This window comes from Penaeus monodon, chromosome 29 (assembly GCF_015228065.2).
Source record: "Penaeus monodon isolate SGIC_2016 chromosome 29, NSTDA_Pmon_1, whole genome shotgun sequence".
Lineage (NCBI taxonomy): Eukaryota > Metazoa > Arthropoda > Malacostraca > Decapoda > Penaeidae > Penaeus > Penaeus monodon.
Window position 1 is genome coordinate 23,940,112 of NC_051414.1, and position 1,892 is coordinate 23,942,003.

The 1,892-nt window shown below is 38.2% G+C and overlaps 1 protein-coding gene across 2 annotated transcripts in view; it reads left to right on the top strand.

Annotated features, from left to right (window-relative positions):
- Window positions 1–110: 110 nt before the first annotated feature.
- The window catches only part of LOC119592046 (transcription factor MafK-like), a 32,431-nt gene continuing 30,649 nt past the window's right edge, over window positions 111–1,892 (top strand). The window contains exon 1 of one of the 2 annotated variants that reach the window (XR_005230397.1): window positions 111–370. Coding sequence is in view for 1 of the 2 variants with exons in the window: in XM_037940840.1 (XP_037796768.1) it covers window positions 344–370 (27 nt within the window). In the remaining variant the exon portion in view is untranslated. The remainder of the gene's footprint in view (window positions 371–1,892) is intronic. The other variant, XM_037940840.1, reaches the window with a different exon arrangement.

Genomic DNA, 1,892 nt, shown 5'->3' on the forward strand with positions numbered 1-1,892 from the left:
AAATAGCCACAAACTATTTAGATTTAAAGGACACATATATTGACTTTTATTTATTAAAACAAACACCTATGAAGAAAACCACCTAAAACGAGCCAAAGAGCGTCGTAATTTCTGGAAAGAAACGAAAACGGTCCCTCTCGGGTAACGGGATCCGGCGCCGCGGAAGGGTTGGCAGGCCTGGGCGGGGCGCGGGCGAGGGCCAGCCTGGATGACGATGTAAACAAACTCGGTTGGTGGAGACTCGAGGCTTCCCCCCTGCATGATTCAGCACCTTCTCTAAGCTCCCCTGGACGCCATATTTCTCGCGTAGTTCCTTAACCGCACGCACGCACCCGAGACTAGCATGGAGAGCAGACCAACCAAGACTTTGGTGAGTACGTCTTGGCGTGTCTTGATCGGGAAATAAGTTTTGCGGTGTGGCGAAGCTCGGGGTTTGTTCTTCGTGCAAGTTGGAGAGGTGGTTTTTGGAAGTTTAAAAAAAAAACGAGGTATGATCGAAGGTGTTTTCCGTGAGGGCTTGGGGTGGTATCCCCTGGCCATATGGTATGAGGAATCAGGGACGAATATATGACCAGGGCACTTATCTATCCTCGCTCGCCAGCCGTATCAAATCTACTGTTAGGTAGATTTGGAGTTTGTGGTACAGGCTTGCAGTTACAAACTGACAACTTTGTGTAATAGTGAAGTTTTTGGTAATAAGAATAGCAGTGTGTTGTGGAAAGTTTCAAGGTGATCTGGGTTGTACTCTAGTAGGAGGCCAGAGAAGTGTTTTCTTATGTTCTGTACTTTTCTTTGGCACTGTCTATAAAATGTAAAAATGTTTGGGTAAATTTGCATAAGTAACCAACCCAAGATTGAAATGAAACCTGTTGAATTACTGTTTCCACATTGGTAGATCTTAAAATGTTCAACAGAAGACCCTTACAAATCAGAATTCAAAATTGATTGAATCATAAAAAAATCATAATAATGACTTTATGGAGGGAATGTGACCTCCTCGTGTCCTGAACATAATCAGAGATGCAGGCCTCTAGTCTTGGTCTCCTTGGCCCATCTTTTTTCTTATGCTCCCTCTTGTATGCATTATATTATATTGCAATGGTAAATAAACACCTGCACAAATTTTTGAGATGTTATTAGCATCATGGTAAATAACTATGGCATGTTAAAGACTGACATTGCAGTGTTACTTACATTACCCATGGTAAGGTTGTTTTAGATTAGCCTTTACATGGAAGCAACAGAAATCATTATTAAAGTTTGTTATAAAATGTAAAAAATCTGGAAGCTAATTTTGTAAAGCAAAATAATAGTGTCCTATGAGCAACTAAATATGATAAAAAGATGTGTTGAACATACTGGTGGGAGCATCTCTTCATACATTTGTAACACTCTCTTACCCATGAATATACACCTGCAGCTTTTTTCGATTTTCATATATGACATTTTTGTTTAAAAACTTCGCATTTTGTGAGCCTTGTTTAAAGCATAGTTAATGTAATAAATCATGAAAAGAAAAATCAAAGTTAGCACAGCATATTTGGAAGAGCACCCCAAATTTGGAGTGAAAATTTCACGGAGAATGCACTTGACGTGAAAGTTTGAGGGTATGCTTAACCTGTTTTTTTCCCCCCTAAGATATTCTCAAAATATTCTCATGACTTGGCAAAGAAGATATGAATAAAAAAGGCTGTTGCATAATTAGTTATTCAAATCTCAGTGAAAGCAAAATTGTGAACAATAAATATCAGTGACATTTCTAATGTGAATTTGTAAGTGAAGGCTGAAGTCTTTTTGAAAATATTAAATATGTTGTTTGAATATACTGAATTTTATTTTATTTTTGGTTACTTGTGCAATAAAAAAGGCATCTTTGTAAATTGAACCTAATA